This window comes from Penicillium diatomitis (genome assembly GCF_028827545.1).
Source record: "Penicillium diatomitis strain IBT 30728 chromosome Unknown utg000001l_segment0_segment0, whole genome shotgun sequence".
Taxonomy (NCBI): Eukaryota; Fungi; Ascomycota; class Eurotiomycetes; order Eurotiales; family Aspergillaceae; genus Penicillium; species Penicillium diatomitis.
Genome location: NW_026623173.1, coordinates 719,315 through 743,569, shown reverse-complemented (window position 1 = coordinate 743,569; position 24,255 = coordinate 719,315). Strand labels below are relative to the sequence as shown.

The 24,255-nt window shown below is 48.8% G+C and overlaps 8 protein-coding genes across 8 annotated transcripts; 7 read left to right on the top strand and 1 right to left on the bottom strand.

Moving 5' to 3' along the window:
* Positions 1-308: 308 nt before the first annotated feature.
* On the top strand, positions 309-2,694 carry N7539_000214 (uncharacterized protein; the record flags this gene model as incomplete). The annotated part of the gene is made up of 3 exons (XM_056929818.1): positions 309-547; positions 607-919; positions 979-2,694. 3 exons carry the CDS (start codon positions 309-311, stop codon positions 2,692-2,694), a joined length of 2,268 nt encoding a protein of 755 aa, XP_056794111.1.
* A 237-nt stretch (positions 2,695-2,931) lies between these two features.
* N7539_000213 (uncharacterized protein) lies at positions 2,932-3,567 on the top strand (the record flags this gene model as incomplete). The annotated part of the gene is made up of 1 exon (XM_056929817.1): positions 2,932-3,567. The coding sequence occupies one exon, from the start codon at positions 2,932-2,934 to the stop codon at positions 3,565-3,567; it is 636 nt and encodes a 211-aa protein (XP_056794110.1).
* Positions 3,568-4,933: 1,366 nt separating this feature from the next.
* N7539_000212 (HPP family protein) lies at positions 4,934-5,743 on the top strand (the record flags this gene model as incomplete). The annotated part of the gene is made up of 2 exons (XM_056929816.1): positions 4,934-5,140; positions 5,207-5,743. 2 exons carry the CDS (start codon positions 4,934-4,936, stop codon positions 5,741-5,743), a joined length of 744 nt encoding a protein of 247 aa, XP_056794109.1.
* A 1,877-nt stretch (positions 5,744-7,620) lies between these two features.
* On the top strand, positions 7,621-8,484 carry N7539_000211 (uncharacterized protein; the record flags this gene model as incomplete). Its single annotated transcript, XM_056929815.1, has 2 exons — positions 7,621-7,711; positions 7,862-8,484. 2 exons carry the CDS (start codon positions 7,621-7,623, stop codon positions 8,482-8,484), a joined length of 714 nt encoding a protein of 237 aa, XP_056794108.1.
* Positions 8,485-9,409: 925 nt separating this feature from the next.
* N7539_000210 (glycosyltransferase family 69 protein) lies at positions 9,410-10,875 on the top strand (the record flags this gene model as incomplete). Its single annotated transcript, XM_056929814.1, has 3 exons — positions 9,410-9,997; positions 10,131-10,356; positions 10,460-10,875. 3 exons carry the CDS (start codon positions 9,410-9,412, stop codon positions 10,873-10,875), a joined length of 1,230 nt encoding a protein of 409 aa, XP_056794107.1.
* Positions 10,876-11,214: 339 nt separating this feature from the next.
* N7539_000209 (uncharacterized protein) lies at positions 11,215-11,873 on the bottom strand (the record flags this gene model as incomplete). The annotated part of the gene is made up of 2 exons (XM_056929813.1): positions 11,215-11,724; positions 11,814-11,873. 2 exons carry the CDS (start codon positions 11,871-11,873, stop codon positions 11,215-11,217), a joined length of 570 nt encoding a protein of 189 aa, XP_056794106.1.
* A 979-nt stretch (positions 11,874-12,852) lies between these two features.
* Positions 12,853-14,190, top strand: N7539_000208 (SDR family oxidoreductase; the record flags this gene model as incomplete). Its single annotated transcript, XM_056929812.1, has 6 exons — positions 12,853-12,907; positions 12,986-13,244; positions 13,329-13,492; positions 13,562-13,752; positions 13,823-13,973; positions 14,063-14,190. The coding sequence occupies 6 exons, from the start codon at positions 12,853-12,855 to the stop codon at positions 14,188-14,190; spliced, it is 948 nt and encodes a 315-aa protein (XP_056794105.1).
* Positions 14,191-16,412: 2,222 nt separating this feature from the next.
* On the top strand, positions 16,413-18,323 carry N7539_000207 (uncharacterized protein; the record flags this gene model as incomplete). Its single annotated transcript, XM_056929811.1, has 1 exon — positions 16,413-18,323. The coding sequence occupies one exon, from the start codon at positions 16,413-16,415 to the stop codon at positions 18,321-18,323; it is 1,911 nt and encodes a 636-aa protein (XP_056794104.1).
* Between the last annotated feature and the right edge of the window lie 5,932 nt (positions 18,324-24,255).

Genomic DNA, 24,255 nt, shown 5'->3' with positions numbered 1-24,255 from the left:
ACTTGAGCCTTCACCCGTGGGAAATGTGGTGACAAACTCAATTCTTCAAGGTCAAACATTCATTGGCTCCGCAAGTTCGATAGTGCCGATCCGGTGGTCGATGCCAAGATCGGGTCGGAACCCGAGGCAATGCGATATTACCTCAGCACTGAGACTTTTGAAACCAAGGTTGCATTTCGGACAAAGTGACGATGCCCCTGTTCAAAAAAGCACGGAGATCGTGACGCGGAGCCTCTTCAACTTGTGACAGAAGTCGCTGTAGAGCGCCTCAAGTCTGTTCCAGAAAGAGAACTTGGAGAAGCTGCGTCATGGCGAGGTCCACCCACGAGGCGGCCGCTCCAGCGATTAGCTCGGAAGCCACCGAGGCATCACCGATCAAAGCCTCAACCTCGCCAGCAGGCAAGAAATTGCCCGCATGGCTGGATCATTTCAATGCCCGGGACCTCAAGGTTCTATTTCGATGCTCCGTGGCGGCATGGGTCGCTTCGCTGTTGATATTCATTAGTCCCACGCTTCAGACCATTGGCACGGCCTCATTCTTCGCAACGTAAGTCACGTTTTTGTCCATGGCGCAAGCCCTCAATATGGTACTAATTCAGTGTTCAGTCTGGTTTTGTTTATGGTGCCTCCAAATGGAATTGTATTCATCTTTCTTCTTGGGACATTGACCCTCGTTGTCGGTATGGGCATCGGCTGGGCATGGGGTGTTATTGTCATGAAAGCCGCGCTGGCTGCACGACCTGCAGCTGCCACCCAGGGGCAATTGCAAGCCCTCGGTCAACAAGCAGCCAGCTTGGCCAAATCTAGTGGTCAGCCTGTGACTGTGGTCCAAAGTCAACTAATCTACGAGGGAGCCATGCTGGACGCCCGCGTATCTGCGGTCTACTTCTGTTTGATTTGCTTTCTTGTCTATGTCTTGGTAAGATCAAACTCCCAAAACGTTCCCGTCTCAAGGCAGTGACTGACAAAGCAGTAAAGTCTCGTATCCGTGCCAAGAATCCTAAATTCGCTTTGACGCAAATTTTTGGCATCATCATCATGGACATTTTTATAACCATTGGGCCCCTTCTGCCGACCTTCAATGGGACTCTTCCCAAGATCCTCATAGAGCCCGCGGCTATTGGAATCGGTATTGGTTTGGTTTGCAACATCTTGTTCTTTCCAACGTCGACTTCCTATGTTGTACTTGAAGGAATGGAAGCCGTGGTTCGACTACTCCAAGGTCCACTGGATGCAACCGTGAGCAGTCTAATCAACGCAGAGCACTTGGATATGAAGCAGCTCCAGGCACTCAAGATGAAGGTTCTTGCCCTCTGGCAAAGAAATGAGCCAGCATTAGCCTTTTTGCAATTAGACTTTTCCGTGAGTCGATGGAATGCTGAAGACGTCAGAAGTCTCAAGGAGCCGATTCGACGAGCTGCTTTGAGCAGTCTTTCCCTCCTGGATTTTCATATCGCTCGCCTGGGAGGAGAAGCAAAGCTCGAGAGACTTCGCGGCATGATGGCGGACTCGGATTTGGATTCCGAGATCACCCCCGCCGAGAAGATGTCAGACAAGAGTGAAGGCAAGGCGCGGCCTTGGGAGGCAGGCAGACGTCAATTGCTCGAAAGTCTCAGTCTAGTCAGAGCTTTCACTTCGCCCGAACATGAAGCGTTGAGGCAGGATATGCTCGAAGCTCTTCGAAAACCTTGCAATGAAATCCTGCCGGCCTGTCAAGAAGCCATCGCATCAGTTGCGAACACAATCCATGCAGTTAATGCATCACGGTGGTTTGGCAAAGCATCCGAGTCAAAAATGGCTGATCTTCTGCAGCGTTGCGAGACTCACTTGAGTACGCTACAAACGCTGCGCGCTTCCTTCGCGGTAGAAACCACCGAGCGTGTTATTCAGTCAACGGCGGGCATCTTCGACGAGAGCGGAAAGCTCAAGTCCACAGATGAGGCCACCATGCACAAAGTGCGAGGAATTGCGGGTGGCATGGTCTTTGAAGAACAAATTCTGGTCATCGTTGATGCCTGGTGTAAAGTCTTGGACCAAGTTGTCGCTTTGATGAAGGCACGGACGCGAGTGCGCCTGTGGCTTCCGCGCGGGCTACGGTATGCGGTTAATTGGGTGTTTCGTAAATCTGCGGTCGCCCCTGTCATTGCTGCGCAATCTACAGATGTGGATCCCGATGTGATTGAAGAACAGTCCAAGGCAGCCCAGGAGAGCCTCAATATGAGTCGAGGGTTTAAAGTCCGTCGACGCAGCGGCTTCGGGAGAATTGTGCTTGGAACGTACCACTGGCTCATCAATGCCGACGGCATGTACGCACTGCGTATGGTCGTGGTGACCATTGCACTCGCGATCCCTGCGGTGATCCCGTCAAGTGCAGGGCTCTATTACCGCGAAAAGGGTCTCTGGGCGTTGATCATGGGCCAAACCACGCTGGTGATCTACATGTCCGACTTCACATTGTCGATTGCCTCTCGCTTCATCGGTACGATCGTTGGTGGAGTTGCTGGCCTGGTCGGTTGGTATATCGGCTCTGGTAATGGCCCGGGGAACTCCTATGGGTTGGCAGCAGTGATGGCCGTCGTTATAGTGTTGCTCATGTGGGGACGCATCTTTGCATCTCCCGCGTTGTTGTCAGCGACGATCATGGGTGGTGCAACCTGCATTCTGATCATTGGCTATAGTTTTGATGACACGTGAGTTACATCCCCCTTGGCCTCTGCCCGCGCCCACAACTTCTTCTTTGCCCGAGATCTTTCCGCGGATGCTCTGACATGTGGGCCCGAGACAGTCATATTCCAAGTTACGGCAATCCTGGATGGGGATATAACGTCTTTTGGCGTAGGCTCTTACTCGTTCTCATCGGCGCAGGGGCGGCTCTGATCGTCCAAGTGTTGCCTCGACCCCCCCTCTGCCGCACGACACATCTGCAAGTCAATGTCCAACGTGATTCGCTCTCTTTCCGATCACTATGCACTTCTGCTTTCATGCTGGGGCCAACCCCAGCGAGAAGAAGGTCTGGTTGCGGAAAGACTCGCACTTGGCCTTGCCGAGTCGCTCTCCGCCCTCGATGGTCCCGTCGCACTCCTCCGTCTCGAATTCTCCAGCTCCCCCTTTGACAGTGCAACGCTCACCCAGGTCAAGACCATCTGTTACGAGCTCAACCGCCACCTGGGGAGGCTACTGTACCTGTCCAGTTCCCTGCCGGAGCATTTTCAATCGATGGTCGCGCGACGCATGGGGCTATTGGATCATCGCAACATCGGCGACATCATGGCCGTTCTGGGGGTCGTGGAGCAGGCGTTGAAGACTGGAGATCCCTTGCCGGAAGTGTTGCCGACGCCACTGGTCAAACGCACCTGTGAGTTTTGGCAAGTTCATCAGGTTGAGATCGAGCTGAGTACGGACTTGATCCGGGATGAGAATTATCGCCGGTTCTGCGTGGCTGTGACTGCGTATTTGATGTTTTTGAGTGCAGTTGATGATCTGGTGCTTGTGATGAAGGGGGCATTGGGCGAGTCTCACATTGTCCGTCGAAGGTTGGTTGATGCACAGCCACGCTGCTTGGTCTGAGCACCTGATCAGTTGAACATGTTGTACTACCTCTTCTCCTCGCACTGGTCCTTGGAACTCCTCGTGGCAACGGTGCGTTTTCCCCCGGAAGGCGCACCTTCGTAAACCTGTTCACATGAAGGTTCGATAAATCGATTCGTATGGTGTTGGAGGAGGTCCTGCTCACTCGGACGTGTACGGGGATACTCTATAGTCGACACTCTACAATAGGATTCAGGTGAAGAACCGAGGACGGCCAGCTCCGACGCCAATCACCAGGATTCGATCACCCCCGCATGCTCTCTTCCCCCGCACAACAACCCGGACCCTTGCAGCTCTGACCCGCGATCAACTCGCGTACTCCGACTCCCTCGTCCTACTCTCCTTCAGCTTCATGTCCCGTACCGCTCGACCAGAAGATGTCGTAGATGACCGATCGTCCACCTGTACAAACTATATGTGGAGGGATCAATCCACACAGACGTCGCATCTATCGCAAAAGACGTAGGCCATGTGCGATAAGAGTATGCGACAATTCTCCCCCTTGCGCAGACACTTTTTTTTGGGGGGGGGGGGGGGGGGGGTTTCCTGGTTCCCCGCACGAGTTGGAGAAACGGTCTGGTTGAGTCATCGTCATTGGTAATGGGAAGCGTGATGGACATCCACCTGCCACCGAAGCCAACTGGAAGGGCCCGTTGCCCCACCACGGAAAACCGGCTGACGTGCCGAGGCCGGATCGAGCCCTTTTCTTCTCACGTTGCTGCACTCTGGCATGCGACCAGTCGACGAGTCCGCAGGCTGGAAGATACTCGATTCCATCGTCCCAAACCTCCGCACGATCGGGCGCGTTCTCCTCACCACGCGGTGGTCAGCACCAGAACTCCCCCCAACAGCGTCATTCATCATTGGATGATCTGCATTCACCCGGTCCCTCGATTCTCTGTTTTTGTTTTCTCTCCTTCCCTTCGGTGATTGATTTTCTGCCCTCGGGATTGTCGTTTCTTGTTTGAATTTATAAGCTGCGATGACGCCAGTGTAAGGCTGATGGGACTTCCACCCTTCTTCTTCTCCCATTACGACACTAGACCCCTGTCCCGAGAAAGTCTCACATGCTTTATCGTCTGGTCACTTGTTGTGCCTCGACCGCAATCCCTGTTCCTACCGACTCACCTTCATCCCCTGTCCTTGCTAAAACCCTGCACCCCGCCTGAGCCTCGCTGGAGTCATTGGAACAGATCCCTGCAATTCTCTTCTTTGCTAGTACCTCGGTCGTAGGTCCACTCCTGGCAGTTAGGTACCTAACTACAGGACCACCACGTCCTCGTTGTACCACAAGTACTGTTTGCCCGGTTCAACGCCAGATCTTCCTCCACGGCATCCGCTCCAAATGTCACAATCACGGCTTGCGCGTCTGCCACCGTGGATCAGTCACTGGTTAGGCTATCGGGCCAAGCCTCCGGGCCCGCTGCCCATGTGGAAGACGAATGCCTGGTCATTTATCTCCGCCTTCGCCGGCCTGACCGTCCTCCAAGTGATTTTTAACTATTCCCACTATTTCACCTCGCGCCATGTGCCCGGCATCATCGCCTCCTATGTACGTCTCCCTCTCCTCTCTTGCCCATAGAGCGACGACACGCGCTGACCTGAATCCACCACCCAGGGTGCATCGGCGGTGCTCGTCTTCGGCGCCATTGACAGTCCCCTCGCTCAGCCGCGCTCCCTGATTTTCGGCCACTTTCTCAGCGCCCTCACCGGCCTATGCATCACCAAACTGTTCAGCCTGATGCCCGACCAGGAGCGCTTCGATTCTCTCCGCTGGCTGGCCGCCTCCCTGTCCACCTCCACCGCCATCGTGGTCATGCAACTCACCAGCACCACCCACCCGCCCGCCGGTGCTACGGCGCTGCTGCCCGCCACCAGCATGGAGATCTGGGCGCTCTCGTGGTATTACCTGCCCATCGTCCTGCTCTCGTCCACCTTGATGATGTTCTGTGCGCTGCTCTTCAACAACAATATGCATCGTCGGTATCCGAGCTTTTGGTTCACCCCTTCCCCTCCACCCACGACACCCAAGGGCACGGATGAAAAGGCCGCGCCGTCGCCCCCGTCGACGCCGGATGGCCCTGTGCCTAGTGGGGCACCGGAGAGGATGGACTCCAGGCTGTTCGAGGACAAGGCGTCTGGGGATGCCGTATGACCGACGAGACTGGGTGTTGAACAGAGTCACAGACCATGTCCCCGGGCTGTTCTGCATATCTGAGACGGGCGTTCCCCATTGTCTCGGTACGGGCAAGCGATGTACATTTGCGCCAAGAGATACGCCCAAATTAATCCGGTCATAGCATTCTCCACGCGAAGCACATGACAGAGTTTTCATTTCAAGCCTCAGGGGGTCCAAAAAGGGTCAGCCGTTCAGCACAACCAGTGGGACTCACGAGGCGAGGCCCGACCACGAAAAGCATTGTGATTTACGCTCTCTTCCACTTTCCACCCCCATCTTCTATACCATCATTTACAGCGATTTTGCAAATGTGATGCATATTGTATATAATAATCCTCCACCTCTCATATCTTTCTCTCTCTCTCTCTCTCTCTCTCTCTCTCTCTCTCTCTCTGCCCTGATTCAGGATGTTCGGCTTTCTTCAAATTGCTGACTTGGCATCTTTACATTCATCCATTTCGTTCTTGTCTGACTCTCCTTTGGTTCAATGGCACATTGGATCTAACGCTCTAAAGTTATCATGACGGAGAGAGAGTCAGACTGATGTAGAAGAGCACATGGACTTTATTGATAATCTCGGGACATCATCTATCTACATTCATGAAAGAAAGCTCGTCCACACAAGGGGGCCTACCTGATACCTATAAGATATTGAATTATTCCCCCCCCCCCCCCCCCCCCCCCATCCTCTCTCCCCCAATTTTCATTCTTTCCTTCACCTTCATCGCTCAAGAGCACAATAGGCGGACCGGACTGCAGGCTCCGTGATCCGTGGGTGTGGTGTGGAGGAGCGGGTTGGGGGCTCGACTTGACCTTTGTGCTTTGACAGTTTTGTACCTCGTAGGTCCATACCTGCAGTGTTCCTCATCGCTAGCCACCTAAGTATTATTGATTGCCTTCAGAGGTTTGAATCACATATTGCAGCGCAATGCAATATTCGTGGCTGGCTCGGACAGGGTCTTCGTTGCGTCTGGTCGTGGAGGGGTTTCCGGGGATGTGCAATCTCTCCTGCTTCGTCAATCTTTTCATATTCGGTCATGCACCATTAGAAGTCCGCGAGATCTGGCATTTGCTTGGCTTGACAGTAACTAGTACTACTACTACTACTACTACTACTACTACTACTACTACTACTACTACTACTACTACTACTACTACTACTACTACTACTACTACGACTACGACTACTACTACTACTACTACTACTACTACTACTACTACTACTACTACTACTACTACTACTACTACTACTACTACTACTACTACTACTACTACTACTACTACTACTACTACTACTACTACTACTACTACTACTACTACTACTACTACTACTACTACTACTACTACTACTACTACTACTACTACTACTACTACTACTACTACTACTACTACTACTACTACTACTGGGAGTCTGACCTTCGACTCAAGTCGAGTAGTACTTGGATCAAGCTGGGACAACCTGCGCTAGGCGTAGCCGAAATGAACCGAATCCATTCGACCCAAAACGCCAAGGGGGAAAAGCGGATGCGCGGAAATGAGGTTCTTCCCCCAGTCATATAGTGTGTTACAACTTACCAGTGCCAGTGCCGGTTCTGGGTCTCTCCTCTCGAGTCAGAATGCCGTCGTCGTCCACTCTTAATAAACATGGATACCAGCAGGGGGTGCGAGAATGGATGCCACTAAGCGGCCACATGATGTGTGGATGGGGGTCCTGTGAGGGTGGGGGCTGAGAACGATACGGCCCCAAAGTGAGACTGATCTTTTGCTTCTGTAGCTGGAGAAGCTCACATCTCTCACAGAAGAATCGTCTCTCGCTTGTTGCAATGTTGCTCAAAAAACAATCCATCTTCATCATGGGCGACTTCACCCTCTTCAACGGCCAGCTCTATACGCCGGGCCTCGCCATCGTCGACGCCCCACAGCCGTACACGACTCTTGGAGGACGTAAGCATATCTCCATCACTGCCACTGCACTGCAATGCACCCACCGACACGAGACCTTGGGATGCTCCATCACATTTGGAATGCTTCCTACAATAGACAAGTTCCCCATCCAGACTGACTGACGCGTATGCTTTCTCCCGCTTCGAGCAGAGAATCTCCAGGTTGCAATTGACGTCTCGGGCAATGGCAAGCTTTCATGGCCGCCCTCCACCCAGTCTCCCGACGCACCAACACTGTTTCACAACATCACTTTGTTCCTGACCTCGGAGACCCTATCACATAATTTCACCATCTCCAATGGCACCACGCCCGCGCACAACGGGACTGGCTATGTCGGTCCGGTCTTGGACCTCGAGCCCTCGTCCACCGTAAAGCACGTCAACTGGGTGTGGCCCAGTTGTCTGGTGGGCGACGGCTCCTCCACCAAGGACGGGTCCGCGCGAGGCGCATACAACATCTCCATGCACCAATCCTTCCGCTGGAACGGCACAGACTACTATACCGTCTTTGACTTTCCCATCTCCGTGACCAACAGCATTCCCAAGAGCGACGAGCGCGTGGACTGTGCGTCGCTGGAGAACAAACTGCTTAGTGCCGCCGAGGTCGACAAGAGCTCCGATCGACTGCCGGGACAGCCGTGGTTGCAGAACGGCACCCAGACGCAGTCGGCCAGCGCCTCGCCGAGTGCCACGGGTGCTGCGTCCCGCAAGGAGACGATGCTGCTCTTTGCGACTGTCGGTGCCGCCCTGACGGCGCTGCTACACGCGTTCTGATGATGCGGCCCGGGAGCATGAATGGAAAACGCCGCTCGTCAGGGGTGTGTCAAATCCCGTTGACGAGGGCCCAACTCTCGTCTCTTTCCACCTTGGGACCTGATCAAGATCTCTCTCTCTCTCTCTCTCTCTCTCTCTCTCTCTCTCTCTCTCTCCTCTCTCTTTTTTTTCATTTTATTTTATTTTTTCTCTTTCTCTTTCAGTCTCTTCGGCTCTGTTGCCCTCTACTCGGCCAGGCTAATCAATTTCTTAATGCATCTCTTCCTCTTCTCAATATTGCACCAAACTCGTCGACCATGACCTTAAATCGAGCGCTATGGGCGATACGAGCATACCGCCCTTGACTGATACGTAGGTCGGGCCATGCTGCTCCCCCAGATTTCCATCGCGTCGTTGGCTTGTGTAGATCAGATCTCATCCCGCGGGAGATCTCCCCTGCGTCGCCCGAAGTATGAAAGCAAGGCCTCACTTCCTCTCAAGGAAAAGGAGACTCCAAAGAAAGACCACAGATACCAGCAAACAAAGCTCTTACCTAAATCACCCCCCCCCCTTGAAATTCCAACCCCCTAATATCCGATCAATTTGTAGAATGTGCCCCTCCCTCCCTCGGAAACCGCCCAACTATTGAAGCCTTGGAATTCTGGGCACTTTGCACCCAAGTATCCGCAATTGTCCCCAACTCGCTTTTCACGCTCGCTCGCTCTCCTTGCCCATGCGTACCTCGCACCCCCCTTCCCCCCTCCCCCTCCCCCTCCCCCCATCCCGAACACTTCCGAACTTTGTTCAATAGAGCTTGACTTGTCTTTCCTTCATCATGCGCTATACGCTATACCTCAGTTGCCCATTGGGACGGTGACCGACATACGCTTCAAGTCGCACGTTGTGACGTCCATTCCTTTCTTGCTATATCAACCCTTCCGACTCGATGAAGAACCCTCTCACATCCTACTCACGTACGATTCGCCGTGCCTTGCTCCGCCATCGCATCATCCGAACCCTGCTCGTCGTCTTGATACTATGGAACTTGGTCGACCTACACTTCATCCTACGTCTGGTCGGCGAGACAGACGCCGTCTACCGAGACCAACCCCGTCAGACAGAACGAATCTACATCGCAATGGTCAATTGGAACAATGAATACCTCTTGCGAAATCATCTGAGCAAAGCCATCACCGAACTCTCCTGGCGATTGGGCCCCGAAAACATCTACATCAGTATCTACGAAAGTGGAAGCTACGACAATACCAAAGGTGCACTGGTCGAGCTCGACGCCGAACTCGAACAGCTCCGAGTACCCCGGAATATCACGCTGTCCTATGTCAGTCACGCGGACGAGATTGCTGCACCCCCGGACGGTGAGGGATGGGTCGTCACGCCTCGGGGGAAGAAAGAGCTGAGACGGATTCCGTACTTGTCGCGTGTGCGGAATCATAGTTTAGAGTCGCTGCGGAAGCTGGCGAAGCAGGGAATCCATTTTGATAAGATATTGTTTTTGAATGATGTTGTTTTCACGGTGAGTGCCTAGCACACCTGTTCTTTTCTTTTCCCTTCTTTTCTTTTCCTACCCAAAGGAAGTAATATTTTGGAGCTCCGTCAAGTACGCACCTGGGATGGAAAATTTGAGGCTGAAAGCAAATTTTCTGCAGTCCAATGATGTACTAGAGCTCCTGGATACCAATCATGGGGACTATGCGGCGGCATGTTCACTGGACTTTCAAAAGCCCCCGTTTTATTATGACACTTTCGCACTTCGCGATTCTCAAGGCCATGAGGCTGTTACTTCCATATGGCCATTCTTCCGCGATGCGTCGTCACGTCGCGCAATGAAACAGCTGCAGCCCGTGCCGGTCAAAAGTTGCTGGAATGGAATGGGTAAGCAAGCTGTCCTTATCTTGGTTCATCACGAAGCTCAGGCTGTTTTATTTTTTCTGTTGTGTTGCCCTCGCTCGCTAGACTAATACGCATAAAATCCCAGTTGCCATGGCGGCTGCGCCTTTCCTCGCCAGCCCGCCTCTTCGCTTCCGTGGTATACCCGATTCCTTGGCGTCGTATCATCTCGAGGCATCCGAGTGCTGTCTCATCCACGCGGATAATCCCCTGTCCAAAGATCATGGAATATACTTGAACCCCCGTGTTCGCGTCGGCTACACGACCGCGGCATATGTTGCGGTTAACCCTGCGCTGAACTGGTTGACGCCGCGGTCAGTGCTGCAGGGGTTGTGGTGGAATCGGATTCGTCGCTGGACGACGTTTTCGTATTTCAAGGAGAGTGCGATCCGCAAGAAGATTGTTCAGTGGGCACGGTGGTCGCCGGATCGTCGGGAGGTTGGGGAGTTTTGCGTGGTCGATGAGATGCAGATACTGGATGTGCGTGGGTGGTATCATGTGTAAAAATCGGACATAAGTGATGACTTGGCTTGGCTCGACGTGTGACTACGAAAGAACCTGAGATTTGCATTGAGAGATATTTCAGTATAGGATATATCCCCCTGCCCTCAAATCCACTTCCGGATCGAATCGTCAGCTGAACGCCCATAATTAAGGTGGTAGACAATCAATGAATCGGGAGCGTGCTAGGTCGCAAGACGGGCAGGCACTTTGGCCTGCTACCTGCCATGCTTACCCCCCCAAGCACTCAGACTCAGAAACTCCGAACTCCGCCTTCGGAACAAACTGATATGAGAACTCCCCACAAGTCCCCACACTCGTCATAGTTCTCACTCCTCATCTCTACTTCTTATCCCCCCAAAGTCCCACCACGCCCATAGCAAAGCCCACTCCAACAATCCAAGTCCTCGCACGCTGCAGCCAACGCTCCATCTTCATCTCCTCGCGAACACTTTCCCCATTCACATCCTCCTCAGACTCAACCACCACCAGATCCTCCTCCTTCTTGCCATTGCTATGGCCATGGCCAGCTCCACCCAGCGACAAACACGTAGTATCGCGAATAGTACTACACACCCAGCCCTTCAAGCCCAGATGTCTGTTCGCAAAGATATCCAGACCAAAAGCGCCGACCGTCGACGCCAGACACATCCATATCATGAAAGGGTGTTGTCGGCGCGGAGGAGAGACATAGTACGCGAAGAGGAGACAGGTGTTGGCGAGGCTGGAGAGGCGCAGAACTTGTGCGCGACTGAGCCGTTTGACTTCATTGAAGCTGCGGGCGGCGGTGATGGAGGTGGGCAGCAGTTGGAGAGCGGGGAGGGTGATGCTTGTCGTGGCGTAGGAGAGGCCCTGTATCATTCGGATCAGTCGTTGGATCCTTTTTCAGTTGGGGGAGGAGGGATATGTAAGGAGTCTGCTTAGTGAATTTCAGGTCTTACAGTCAAGAGGCCCAGCGACACGGTGCCGACAAACTTGGAGATGGTGATCGGGCAGGCCATGACGTCAACGAGAGAGAGAGAGAGAGAGAGAGCCTTGCGCCCGGGTGGTCAGGAGCAGACTCGCGTCTGGATACGACGCAGAAGATGGCGCAGGGAATTGGTGTGTGCTGACGAGTCGTCACAATTGGATAGATGGACCGCGATGAGCGGGAAGATGGTGAATGCTGCGGAAAATAATGGAAGTGGCTCAGGTAGAAGAAAGACGAGGTGCGGATGCACGGTGGTGACGTGCACGCGCCGTCCAATCAGTGGCGATAGACCCAATGAGAGCCTCCATTCTGGTCTGGAGCATTTACGTGTTGAATGGCGGGTAGAGGAGAGAGACAGTATTGAGTTGGCGAGCGAGCTGGATTGCTGGAAATACTCTGATGTTGTAGAATGCTGGAGGCAGGGTCAGTGCGAAGTATTCGCCTTTTCTTCTACCTCCTCTCTCCTCTCGTATGAACAAATGGCGACCGAGACCATCTTCGCCCTTCGAGGGTTCCATCATGGACTTTTCTTGGCTTAGACGACGCAGAAGATTTATGTAAAAGGCTAGTGACTCGACTGGAGTTAGCAACTTGACTCTGTAGGTGTCTTGTGACTATTTGTAGATTTTATCCCTCGTTCTTAGAAAGAATATCTTGAAGTCCTCGACTTCTCTTGTCTTAAGCAAAAATGCGGTATGAAGCACCTACCCACTACTACTGTACTGATCGAACTATCAACTTCTTGCCCGATTGAGCGAATTACGGATTACATTTCCTTTCCCGACCGAGCCGAGGCTCAATTTCCCCCATCGGCGTGGGGAAAAAGGGCAACGGGGAAAGTTCACCTCCGCATTATTCGCAACACCATCGACTCGCGTTGTTGCTTGACACATCAACCTCACCGTTCATTCTAAACCATCTGGAAATCCTCCTAGTAGAGCCATCTAGAGCCACAGTCTTATATTTCTATCGAACATCTTCTCCACGCCCTTCCAGTTCTACCTCTCATCATGCCTCTGGCCAAGACGGATTATTTGAGCGACACCTGGAAAGATGGCATTTTTTGTATGGACACCCCCTTTTTTCCCCCCTCCAGGAATTCCCCAAATGACAAGCCAGGACATAACTGACACATCTGCGCAGCCAACAAAGTCGTCTTCTGTACCGGTGGCGCGGGAACAATCTGCAGTGCGCAAGTGCGTGCTCTAGTCCACCTGGGAGCTAATGCGTGTATTATTGGTCGCAATGTTGAAAAGACCGAGCGAGTAGCTCGGGATATTGCTACCGTACGCTCCGGAGCCAAAGTCATTGGCATTGGTGCTGTCGACGTCCGTAAATACGACGACTTGAAAAAGGCTGTGGACCGCTGTGTGACCGAGCTCGGTGCGATCGACTTTGTGATGTATGCTTGAGCGATTGACCGTGAACCGAAGGTCTCGGCATCATTCGTGCCGGTGCTAATACTACTATGTCTTGCCCACTCTAGTGCCGGTGCTGCTGGCAATTTCCTGGCCTCGATTGAACAGCTCTCCGTGAACGCTTTCAAATCAGTCATGGATATTGACGTGATTGGTTCATACAACACCCTGAAGGCCACACTCCCTCACTTGGTTGAGTCTGGTGGCAAGCATCGTATCGATCCAGAGACACGTAAGTCTATCCCAACCTTGAGAGCGAAACCGAAATGCTGACAAAAACGACCCATCACAGTGAAACCAGCGCCCGCCGGCACAGGCGGTAGAATCATCTTCGTCAGCGCAACGCTTCACTACCGCGGCACACCCTTCCAAGCCCATGTCTCGGTGGCCAAGGCCGGTATTGACGCCCTGTCTAACACTGTGGCCATCGAGTATGGTCCGCGTGGCGTGACCTCGAACATCATTGCTCCTGGACCTATCGCCTCAACGGAGGTGAGAACTCCATCATCAAGGGCCAAATGGCAGTTATACTGTGGGTCCCAAAAGCTAACCGGCTGGACAGGGACTGGATCGGCTTCTCCCATCCGACACCAAGGCCACCTATATCAAGTCGCAGCCCCTTGGCCGTGTCGGACACGTTCGTGATATTGCCGATGCAACTGTCTATCTGTTCTCTGACACTGGGAGCTACGTTACGGGTCAGACGTTGGTTGGTACGTGATACGGAGCAACACCTAATCAATTCCTGCGGTTTGATCGCGAGCAACGAAAGAATGCATGATCTGACAACCCAATCTCATAGTGGACGGCGCCAGCTGGCGAATGTCTGCCGGTTCTGCGGGTAACGGCAAGGTTCAATATCCCGACATTCTTCTCTCCGGTCAGGAAATCGCCAACGTGACAGGCAAGAAGAAGAGCGCTAAGCTTTGAGGAAGTCGGATGCTACCACGCAGTCGATATTCTGCTTGACGCGTTGTGGGGCTCGCAATGACGTTACTTATTCGCGAAGATAGGGACTTTGCATTGATGGCTTGACTGCATATTTGTGCATTGATAGACGAAATTTTTCACCTTGGGTTGAGCACTATAGCAATTGATCATGGCTGTATATTCAACCCAATGGCGTCAGGTTGAAGCAAACTAGTCCGGCCATAGAGCGAAATAGGTGACAGGTGCCGGAATATGAACAGTCAAAGCGATCTGTATGTGCTAAGATGGCCCACAAGGCGAGGAAATAGTCTCCAAGTCAATCAGATCCACGGGAGCGGTTTGGAGCAGTCTTCTTCCAACATTCCTCAGTGAGTTAGAAGCTTCATTTACATGTACCGTCCTTCGGGCAGTACAAGCGTTTTCTGGGAATCTAGCGGCTGGGTAGACTTGAGCAAATACTTCTGGCTATGCTTTGCCTTGAAAAAGCATGTTAGACCACTTCAGGTTAATACCATTGCCCGAATAATACTCCTCTTGAGACAACTTAATGGTGTCAAATTTCCAGCTGGTAGCAGCACGTACTCGGGTCCGTTTTTCGATAAGAAATCCAATCAAACCACATCTTCAGCGAGCCGACTCGTGCCAGTCCTTGGAAATGCCAAGTTGAATCCATCTCTGAACCTGTAGGCCAGATACCTCGCCTTATGATTCGAGAATAGGGCCTTCCATCTCCATCACTGGGCGAAAGCCGCAGACGCCGCAACCTGCTTTAGAGTCAAAACATCCTGAGGTATTGCGCTAGCCTTTCAAAAGAGCCACAAAGCCAGATTTTCAGCCTGGAGGCCAGTAAGCTCCGGTTGTAACGGCGGTTGTCAGCCGCTTGTTTAGCGCTGCTGGTAACTGCTGATACCTGGCCAGTCCGCGTGGCAACCACTGCGACTGGACTCTGGGCAGCGACTCTTGAGATATTATTGACACTGGCTTTGAGATCGCATGACCTGTCGAACAGGGCTCTTCTCGAGGATAGACTCTATTTCAATCAGGTATGATGCACTGTCTGCCATGCTAGACAACTTTGTGACTGACGAAGTTGAGATATACTAGGCCCTTGAGAGATAGGTTCAAAATTACGACTTAATGCATTCAAAGCTCCCGGTGAGCTTTTCGTTGCCAGTACAGGTACCTAGTCCTCGACAACATCAGCTACAACAAAAATGTGCGCAACTTGCAGAGCCAAGTCTGACTCTGTTGTGGTCTGAAATCCGGGACACGCTCAACAACCAACTAAACTTCATCGAGCAAGTAGGCACCGAGGTAATTCCTTCCTGGGCACTCGGTGGCGAATCTCCAAGCGAGGCAGATGGCACTTTGCTTCGTTTCAAAGCTTCCAATTTTGTCTGTGGCGCGTTCGTCACTCCCTGTATTATTTCACTATAAGCAACTCCCGCATTGACTCGCGTCTAGCGAATCTCAATTTAAGGCAAAGCTGCAGAGCTGTACTTCGTTGATAAACTACGCCAATTCCATTTGCAGGAAGTATTTCTCTGAGCTATGAGTCGCGGTGTTGGAGCTTCGCCTTCACATCACATGCCAGTATGGGAGGGGGAGGCAAGTAAGGTACTGCGATAAGGTTGTGGTCAATGAGCCGAGTATTTCTTTGTGTAGCGCTGTTGTGCCTATTTCGAGGAACCACAGTCGGAATCAAGGCGAGTCTCAATCGCATTCTGTTTCACTGGGAACTAAATGTTTCGGTCTTTCATCGGGCGGTATCTAGAAGGGGTGAACTGAGTCTCCAACTCTTGTGCAGCTGAAAAGGTCAAAGCCTGCATTGTCCTGTGTATTATTTGACAAATCCTCAAGCATCTCATCAATTGGAAATTTTGCATACTGAGAACGTTGGCCAGACAAGTTCAATTCCAGTCACAATGTGTTTCAAAAATCAAATGCTCAAAGGATTGTATTCAAAGCGGCTTGTTGGGAAGTTCTTTGTGAACAATGGCATTGAGTGAGAGATGACGGGAGACTCGAAGACCCATTCATTTTTACTATTTTAGATTTAGATTCCGAGCCCACTCACGGTGAGAAGTAAAGAGAGAGAGAGAGAGAAATCTGAATGTGTTTTCTCCAACACCATATCTGATGGAACCCCATTTAATCACCACAAGTCTCCTCGAGCGCATCGAGCAGCACCAATTCAGAGCCTCACTCACCGTACCTTCGCCATGGCATCCGATCAAGTTCCGGGGACATCAGATCCCACGCCGTCATCACAAAATGCCAGATCCAAAGGCAGCGAGCGAGCTGCCGCTCTAGAAGAACAGCAAGCCCTCGACCTCCTGCGAATCATACCCCGCTTGGAACTTCAGCAGCTTTGTGGAGACGAAGCTGCCCAGCATGAGGCTGCGAAAACCAAGGTTCGTAAGTTGCAATGGCAGAACGATGATTTGAACGCTCGACTAGATGAGGCCGAGATGGCCGTCGCCAGAGCGGAAGAGCGCGCCCGAACAGTCGAAAGAGAGAACGCTAGATTGGAAGAATCCATGTCCAAGATGGCTGTGGCCGAGGAGCGCAACGAAAGCTTCATGAGTTTGTTGGCCGAGACCAATCAAAAATTGAAAGAAGCGAATAGCAGAATCACAACACAGGCGGCTTCGAGGGAGAAGGATCTCACTCTTGAGGTGGAGATGATGGACCTGCAAACGCGTCGGTTGGAGGACTCACTTACTGTCGGCTTTCGAGATGTCGAGACATACGCTGCCCTGTTTCAAAAGAATTGTGACGACTGGGCGACTTTCGTTGAGCTTCTTGAACAGCGCCAGCATGAAGAGAACGAGCGCCTTCCAGATCTCCTGGATCTCACAGCAGAAGTCACAAGCATGATAACTGATCTCCGAACGGGATTCAACGAGCTCCTACGGGTGACAGAGACCAGTATCGCCGCCAGAAGGGAAAAAGAAGCTATCGAAGATGAGATGAGCGGGTGGCAAAGCTCAGATCAGAGTGAAACGCACGCCCCCAGGTCCTTGAGCCATTGTCGTCGCTTGTCGGCGGACACATTTGAGAGTATACACAGGTACGTCCCTGACACAGATGATGAAGAGACGCTAATCCAGGCCCAGTTTGGGTCGAAACGGAACAGACCTCACAGCACGACCCCGGAAAGATCAGTTAGCACCCATGACTCGCTACTCTCACTTGCGCCGCGGGTACAAGGCCGCGGAAACGGGTTTGCTCTGTTTCAGCTCCATGGCTCTGACGGAGATTTGAAATCGACACTGTACTCCAGTTTTCCGGATACCTCCTCTATCCGGAAACCAGGAGAGGACGACTCCCTTGATGAATCGGACTGGTCACGATTGCCTGCTCTGTATGCAATCGGCGATCGGCCGAGCGATTATCACGATGTGGAAATGGATGTAAACTTTGTGCCGAGTCTCAGGATGTCACGGAAGCGCGCTCGTTTCACAGTGTGGTCGGAGGAGCGAGTCACAGACGAGAAAGGTGCAGGTCCAGAGCTTGTCGCTGACGATGATCAAGTAGAGGCCCAGGGCCCGATCTCTGACCTCGACACAAGCTCGTCGCACACCGAGACCAAGGCTGTTCAGACTGAGATCGAGCTGTCAGACATTCACTGGACGGGACTGGACGATTCACTGCTCAGACCCGTCGATACTGCAACCAAGCCTAGAGGTAGGCCACGATCATTATCGGTTGGTGATTCACCGCGATCCTGGGGACAGATAGATCACACAACACCGAAGCATGTGCCTTGTGTGTGGCCTGGTGAGGTCACTCCACACGGCCCAGGAAACCCGATATGTTTCGAGCGGATCAAAGATGTGGCATCCACAGTATTCAAGGCGTTCAGGAATACTATGCTCCCCATCTTTCTGCAGGCTCTCAATCTACTTGATCCCGCAAACCCACATTGCATTGCTTACCCGCTTTTACTCCTTTGGTGGTTGTGGCGAGGCTTCCAGCACGAGTCCGAATTGAACCGATGGGAAAGCGCTAACGAAGCATACTTCTCCCAACGGCTGCGCAATCAATATGCATATCAGACCGGATGGATGGATTCGATTGGATTTGAAATATCACAATGGTTTGAATTTGACCGGTCGTCTTTCGGTTAAGCTGAGCAGTCAAGTTGGATCTGGCTCAATAGTCAGCGAGTTGGAACTGTGTTCATTCCATGCAAGGCTACGCGCGTCCATGTCTGTCTATGAGCTAGGAATACTGAGGACCAATCTTCTTCTTGTTGGCCCTTCTTTATTATGACTAAACCGATCCGGCTAGGTAGGCACTAACCGGATCTGGGCAAATGCCTGCATAATCTCCGTGCACAAATGGTGTTTACTACTTAGGTTCGTACTTAGTTGACTAACCTGGTTACTACTAACTAAACTGAAGTTACTATTTAGTTAGTAAGTACTACTTACTAACGTAATTCCCGGCCAAGCGGCATATCCGGTCAAGCGGCACACCCACCCCCAATAGAAAATTTTGAATCAAGATATCTCAACCAACACCTATTAATTCAGCTAAATATAGCGATTTTTACATGAATTGATCCTATGGCCAACCTCCCTGCATCCACTATACCTAGCCGGAGCCCTAGTAGCCGGTTGATCTGCCTGATTAGGCGTTTCGCCCTGCGTATACGATACTACCTCACCAACTTCAACTAGCTAATTTAGCTACTGAGCTAGCTATAGGCCCTCTTAAACGGTCAAACCTTTATCGTAGGGTATCTACCTAGTTAACCGTCTACGCTTCTTGATAACCTTCTTATTTACTACGCGTAGATTAGCGTTTTCTTACGCTAATAGCGCGGTATAGTATAACGCGATATAGTAGCCCTTAATAATCTGATCTAGTATAGCTTTTGATAGGCTTAGTAGGCTATTCGATCGCTATTTTAGTAGATCTTTAAGTATCGATACTTACTTTTATAGCTAAATCACCGTTCTAGGTATTTTTAGTGTAAATTAGCTAGATCTACTACTTAGCCGGCTACTTAGTAGTATAGGCGTTCGTAGAGAGATATTAAGCTTCGAAAGCACTCTTTCTATATCGATTAGCACTAGCCTACTAGCTACGAAGCTATTTTGAATAGTACTTAATTAGTAGGCTTCTTACCGCGCGCGTTAGTAGTCGTATAGGAAATTAAACTTATTAATATAGTTATAGCTCTTACGCGTAAGATTACTTATAAAGCGACTATGTAAGCGTTTTAATACTATAAAATAGCTAATATCTAGTAGCTATAATAGATACGATAAATATATAGATATATAAAGTAGTATAATATCGTTTTCGGCGTAGATTCGATCGAATTAAGGCGTTAGATAGCTACCGTGGCTATTAAGAATTAGTAGTCGAAATCGGCCTCGTACGCACGAATTTATTAACGGGATAAATAGCTTTTGTAGCTAACGTAGGCTAATCTTATCGGTAGTCTAGCTATTATTCAAAACCTTAAATCGCTAATATTATAGTAGATTATTAAACTAACTAGTGATTATAACCTTACCTTTAAAAATTATATATAGCGGTAGCGAATAGCTATTAGCGTAAATTACTTCGATTATAGTAACCTATTCGCGATTTCCTAGTTATAGTATCGATCGCTGACTGTAGTATTCAGCTCGCGTAACTATCTTCTGTGTAGAGATAAGACCTATTATAAATCCTATCTTATTAAAGTTATAGATATCCTCCGGTTAAATACCGTTCTTATCGATCACGCGTTATACGGTCGCGAACCACGCTCGTAGCGATTTTGGGTCTTCGTTTAGTGTGTACTAGTAATCGTAACGCCTAGAAAAGCGTGTTCGAAGCTTATCGCGCCGTTAGATAAAGGTTAATAGCTAATTCTTGCTAATAGTAGGTAGCGGCTAGCTACCGCGGGTAGCTAGTAGGATATTAGCTATCTCTCGTATAGTAGCTAGCCTAGGGGCTACTGTTAGGACTAGGGTCTAGTCCTAAGGGGGGTTCGGATCAGAGTAAAGGTCCTAAGGTCTATTATTTAGACTAATCGCTAAGGAACTAAGGGGGTTCCTCCTATAGGAAGTAGTTAGGGCCTACGGGTACGGCGGGCCGTAACTACCTCTTACGTAAGAGTACTATAGCGGCCTATAGGTCCTATATACGTAGTGTGGCTAGGTTGTAATATTATCCCTCTCCTTAAAGGGCTACGTCCCTACGGCCCGTTATACTCTTCGTAGTTATTAGAGGCTACTAGGAAAACGTAGTAGACCTAAAAGAGGGGAGAAAAGGAAAGGTGAGATTGTATCTGGTGAGAGGTACCTATCTAAGCTACGAAGGTGGTGTGCGTGGGCGTGTACCACGCTAGTAACACGCCTGACTACTAAGCTATCTTAATACCCCCCTAGACCTCGATCTACTAATCTCACTTAAAATATGAAAAACGTGAAAAGTGATTATATAAATATATTAATAACGTCTTAATATAACTTTTTAAGCTTAAAAAGGTGTTTAAACCCTTAGAATTAAGCTCGCTATAAAGGCTGTTGAATCAGAGCTTTTTTATGTCTAAAAGGTATAGAAACCTCTCGAATTAGACTCGCTATAGCGGCTTAGTAAAGCTATCTACGGCCTACTCTGTAGTTAAAATTTTAACGAATTTATATACCCCTCTGGAGACTTAGTCTCTAATATAATAATATTTAACGTTAATATACTTTGTTCGTTAGTGTAAATTATAGCTTTTAGTAAGGTAAATAGCGCCTTAGTTATCCTCGTAGATTATAGTAGGAAGTTATAAAAGGGACTCTATATTAAGTTTCTTAAGGAAAAGCTATAGCTATAATACCTCTTATATAGCTAAAGATATAGTAATATACTTACTTTCTGTAGAGGAAAGAGTAACGTATGTGTGACTCCTAGGCAGTATAGCTACGAGAAACTACGTATAGAAGGAAGAAGGTGAAGTAACTGTGTCCTATGTAACGAAGAAAACCAAGACGAAGGGGAAAAAGGAAAGGAAGAAATAAGGAAGGTAAAGTGCTGCCTTAAATACCTATCGTGGGCGGGACTATAGTAAGGCGGCAGAATCCTTATAGAAAGTCCCGGATAGAAGGTTCCTCTATAGAAGTAAACCGAAAGGTAAATAATCCTTAGGCTCTAGCGTATACACATACGTAAGGCTTCTATTAATAACGCGTAGGTAAATATCTGATCTTATGAACGTAAATATCGATTATATAATCCCCTCCTTAACTTCCTAAGTCTATATCTATTAACTAGCTAACTAACCTACTAGTTAATACTAACTCGCTAGTCGGCTAACTAACTAGTTAGTAAACTTACTAGTTTACGGTGACTGACTAGTTAACTTATCTAACTAACTCTATACTCTAAGTCTATTCACGAACTAGTTAACTGACTAGCTAGTTAACTATTAACTTATTACCTATACATTATATTATCCCCCGTTTAGACTCGCGACTATCCTTAGGCGCGGTAACGTTGCGGTATATTATCGTCCGGGCGTACTAGTGGCTCCTTATTAAGAGCCTCGTGCTCTAACTAACGGTTAAGATTTACCGGAGGTCTAGGGCGGGACGGGTAGGTTTTATAATATTCCCGGAGTTTCGAAGCCGTAGTCCGGAAATTACTAGTATTATACTATATTATATCATTCTCGAATCCTATCTACTTTACTCGATACTAAAGCTTCGACCGGTTAATTCGCGAAGTAAGGATTATCTCTATATCGTACTCCGGCTCTAGTATAACCTATATCGCCGGTTTAGGGATAGGCTATCCTAGAAGTAGATCTGTACTTATTATACGGCGTAACTTCTCCGGGTTAAAGATATTATATCGTAATAATCCTTCTAGTAGTTATAGTCGAAAAGCGTATCCTACCTTCTCGATAATCCGGAAAGGCCCCTCTGCTTTCGGACAGAGTTTACCTAACGGCCCTTCTACGATCTACCGATTATTCTTTGTTATAATTATAATAAGGTCCCTAACGTCGAAGTTTAGCTCCCTACGATATCGATTCGCCTAGGTATATTAACGTTCCTACGCTTTAGCTATATTATCCCGTACGAACTTATAAACTTAGCGAATTTTATCTATCTAGTCTCGAGCTGTCTCCCGGTCTAGCCTATAGAGATCCCGTTCGCTACTACTAAGTTACTAATTAACTATCGTTCTTAGCTTATACCCGCGTTTAGCGTAGTATAGTAAGACCCTAGTCGACTTATAAGGCAAAATCGCCTAAGTAAAGTCTATTATTAGTAGTAGGCTAGACTAGTTATCGGCGAACTTATCTACGAAGGCGTATAGTCGTTAAGATAGTAACTAGATCGTATTTTCCGACTATCTATCTATTTAAGGGTAATACGGAGTAGATAACTTCCGCTTAATCCCTATTAACTTATATAGGGTCTTCTAGAATAATATAATAAACTATAGTCCTCTGTCCGATACGATTAAGTCCGGAAGTCCTATCTATCTATAATAGTATATTAACTATAACTTTACTAGATCTCTAGCTATAGTATCCTTAAATAAGGATACGTAAACTATCTACTTCGTTAATCTACAGACTACTATTAAGGCGTTATTATATCCGTATCGGTCTTTTAGTAGATATATAAAGTCTATAGAGATATACTACTAGGGTCTATCCGGTACCGGTAACGGGTTTAGGAGTCCCGGAGTCTTTATTCGCTAGGTTTTAGTATACTTATATATTATATAGTTATCCGAAAACCGAATAATATCCTAGCGGAGAGTCTCCTACTAAAAACGGCTTACTAGGAACTTCTAAAGCTTCTTAGCGCTCGGGTAGGCTAAAGATAGTTAATTATAGGCTTCGGAGATTAACTAGGTTCGTAGCTACCTATATACTAGGACCACGAGCTTCTTATTACGGATTAGTATCCCTTCTCGTAAGTCGAATCTACTTAAGGAGTTCTCCTATTCGGTTTCCTAACGCTATACTTCTAGCTCTAGGTTATCCCGGTTTACTAAGAGTAACTATTTAATTAAGTCGCTACTAATATAGAGTTAGTTAATTCGAATAGTCTTACGCTTATTTACGATCTAGGGGTCTAAGTAGGATTCCGGTAGTAATATCTAGCTCTCCGGTTCCCCTTATTATTTAACCTAGAAGCGGGATAATATATCTATAAGAGTATTTTGTTATCCTAGTCGGTAGCGGATAACGAAATAGTACTAGGAAAGTTTTAAACCCTAGTAAGCTTAATAAGCGTTTAGAAGTTTTGATAATATAAAGTACTCTAACGCCCGGTAATCCGTTAGGACCTCGAATCTTTCTTTACGTTATAGTCCTAATAGCTTAGCCCGCTAATTATCTATACTCTCTATAATCGCTAGTATCTCCCGGTTATAGATATCCTACTTCCGCTCCCTAGGTAATATAGTCTTAGAGAAGAACCTAATAGGGTACTATAACCCGTCCTACTTCTAGGATAGTACTCCCGCGATAATATCCTTCGAGGCGTCTATTTCTAGTCTTATCTCCCTCTCCGGATAGTAGTACGCTAAGATAGGCGCCGAAGAAAGAGTCGTTTTTAGTTTCTAGAAGGTATTTATATAGTCCTCGCTCTATATAAACGTATAGTCCTTTTTTATAAGTTAGTAGAGTAGCTTTATAATATAACTATAGGTAGTAATAAAACGATAATAGAAGTTATAGAACCTAAGGAAGGACTAAACTCCTTTAACTATTATAGGAGTTTACTACTTATAAATAGCCTTAATCTTCTTAGGGTTAGTCCTTACTCTATCTACTCCTATAATAAAATCTAAGAACTTAGTCTCGGTTCGGTCGAACTCGTACTTATAGATTACTACCTAAAGTCCTATAGCTTATAATCGTTAGATTATAGCCCGAACGTATTTAACGTGCTTCTCGGGGTCCTCGCTAAAGATTAGGATATTATCTACGAATATAATAGTAACTATATCTAAGAGATTCCTAAGTACCTAGTTAATATACTGTTAGAAGGAGGTAGGTCTACTATATAACCTAAATAGTATAACCTTATACTTAAAGATCCTATA